Source organism: Habropoda laboriosa, unplaced genomic scaffold (genome assembly GCF_001263275.1).
Source record: "Habropoda laboriosa isolate 0110345459 unplaced genomic scaffold, ASM126327v1 scaffold561, whole genome shotgun sequence".
NCBI lineage: Eukaryota > Metazoa > Arthropoda > Insecta > Hymenoptera > Apidae > Habropoda > Habropoda laboriosa.
Window position 1 is genome coordinate 151,926 of NW_017100686.1, and position 1,735 is coordinate 153,660.

The 1,735-nt window shown below is 23.7% G+C and overlaps 1 protein-coding gene across 1 annotated transcript in view; it reads left to right on the plus strand.

Annotated features, from left to right (window-relative positions):
• The first annotated feature begins 530 nt into the window (after positions 1 to 530).
• LOC108576863 (NADH dehydrogenase [ubiquinone] 1 alpha subcomplex subunit 13) overlaps positions 531 to 1,735 on the plus strand; it is a 1,675-nt gene continuing 470 nt past the window's right edge. The window contains exons 1-2 of the mRNA XM_017939925.1: positions 531 to 689; positions 1,528 to 1,678. Of these exons, the coding sequence (XP_017795414.1) occupies positions 593 to 689; positions 1,528 to 1,678 (248 nt within the window). The 5' untranslated portion in view covers positions 531 to 592. The remainder of the gene's footprint in view (positions 690 to 1,527; positions 1,679 to 1,735) is intronic.

Consider the following 1,735-nt stretch of genomic DNA (forward strand, 5'->3'; position numbering starts at 1 on the left):
ATTAGTCGTAACTCAGATTTAAATTAATCCAATTGTACTAAATTTGAACACTTAAATATTGTAACTAGTGATATTGGCAATAAATAAATTTCTCATATATTAATGAAAAAACATCAAAGCAATTAATCTAATCTAACTATGATGTCCATGGTTAATTATCTCTACGTGTGTTTAAAACAAAAAATCTAAAAGGTAATACATAATAATTAATGACATCATGTAATAGTTATTAATTTATAATAACTACTATTAATTGAAAAATAAGCATGTTAAAATAGAAAATAGGAGTTACAATTGAAATTATGCATAGTTTCTAATGCTAAAATCATTTACTTAACTAATCGCTTTTTTTTATTTTATTATTTATTGTATTACTATTTACATAAATTTACAAAGAAATAATTTTCTATTATAAGGTTAATCAAATAAGTAATTAAAGAAACTTCACAATTGGAAGCTTTGCGCCATTCAAATACAATAAAAACTTTAGTTCATGTTGCCTTCACAGAGAGTGTTTCTTTAATGCTTATGGTTCGTCGAGACAGTAGTTGCATTATTAAGTTTTTTAAGCCATTTGTGAATAGATAGGAGGATGTCTAAGCCGAAAACAGGACCTCAGGATTTACCTCCTAAAGGAGGATATGCACCTTTTCAAATTAATCGTGTTAAATTGGGAAATTACTTTAAAGGTATAAATGAACCTGTAACATATAATTAGGTTATTATGTAATAAGTTACTATAATTTGACTTGAAATGTTTTAAATAATAACAAATGATCGAAGTTAACAGATTTAAACAAATTGTGCAATATATTGACATTTAGTTATTTATTTTCATAAATTCATATTGTAAAGATTGAAGAAATAATAACGATAATAATAACTGTCGTTTGTATAAAATTACTATCAAAAATGTAAATACTACAATAAGTTTTAGTATTATCAAGACTTTTATTTGAAATTTTATTGTACTAATAGGTTTTTACAGTTTTTATTTTTACTTTTATGATTTTAATAGTTAACAGAACATGGTTATTGCATAACAAAACTTACATATAATATTTGGTAAAGCATAAAATAGAAATTCCAGTATTCCAAAATGTATTATCTAAATATTCTATTGTATGAACAGTATATTTTCCTCAATAATTAAGCATGTTTTTTGTTTTCTCATATTGAAATTAAAGAAGAATGTAATGAAATTTTCTCATTTTTCTAAATCGTTATCATTTATGTCCTTGACATAAACTAAACTGTTAGTAATTTTCAAAAGTATTTTACCACTTTCATAGCTTTGTAAAACACTTTTGTAAACACCATAAGTAAACATTTAATTTACATGATAATTTACGATGTTTTGTAAACTCTAAGAAAGAATTCAGCATTTCAATATTAGTTTATCTTTATTAACTTCTACAGTTTCAGTCAAATTCTAGTTTGGAAAAATTTATTTACATTTAAAGTTGTGTATATAGAATTATATAAATTTTGTGATGTAGTGAATTTTAAATAAATAATTAATTTCAGGTCCCTGGCCTTATCTAGCATATTTAGCTATAAACTTGTATGCAATGCGAACATACCACGGAATATGGCTAGAAAAATTTAAGGAAAATTTGGCTAATCGGGGTAATGAGTTGATTATACGCACCCTTATACATGCTGAAAATGATAGAAAGTAAGACATTCTTTTGATATAATTTTTTATTATATTTTTGATTTATTTTTTTTTTTC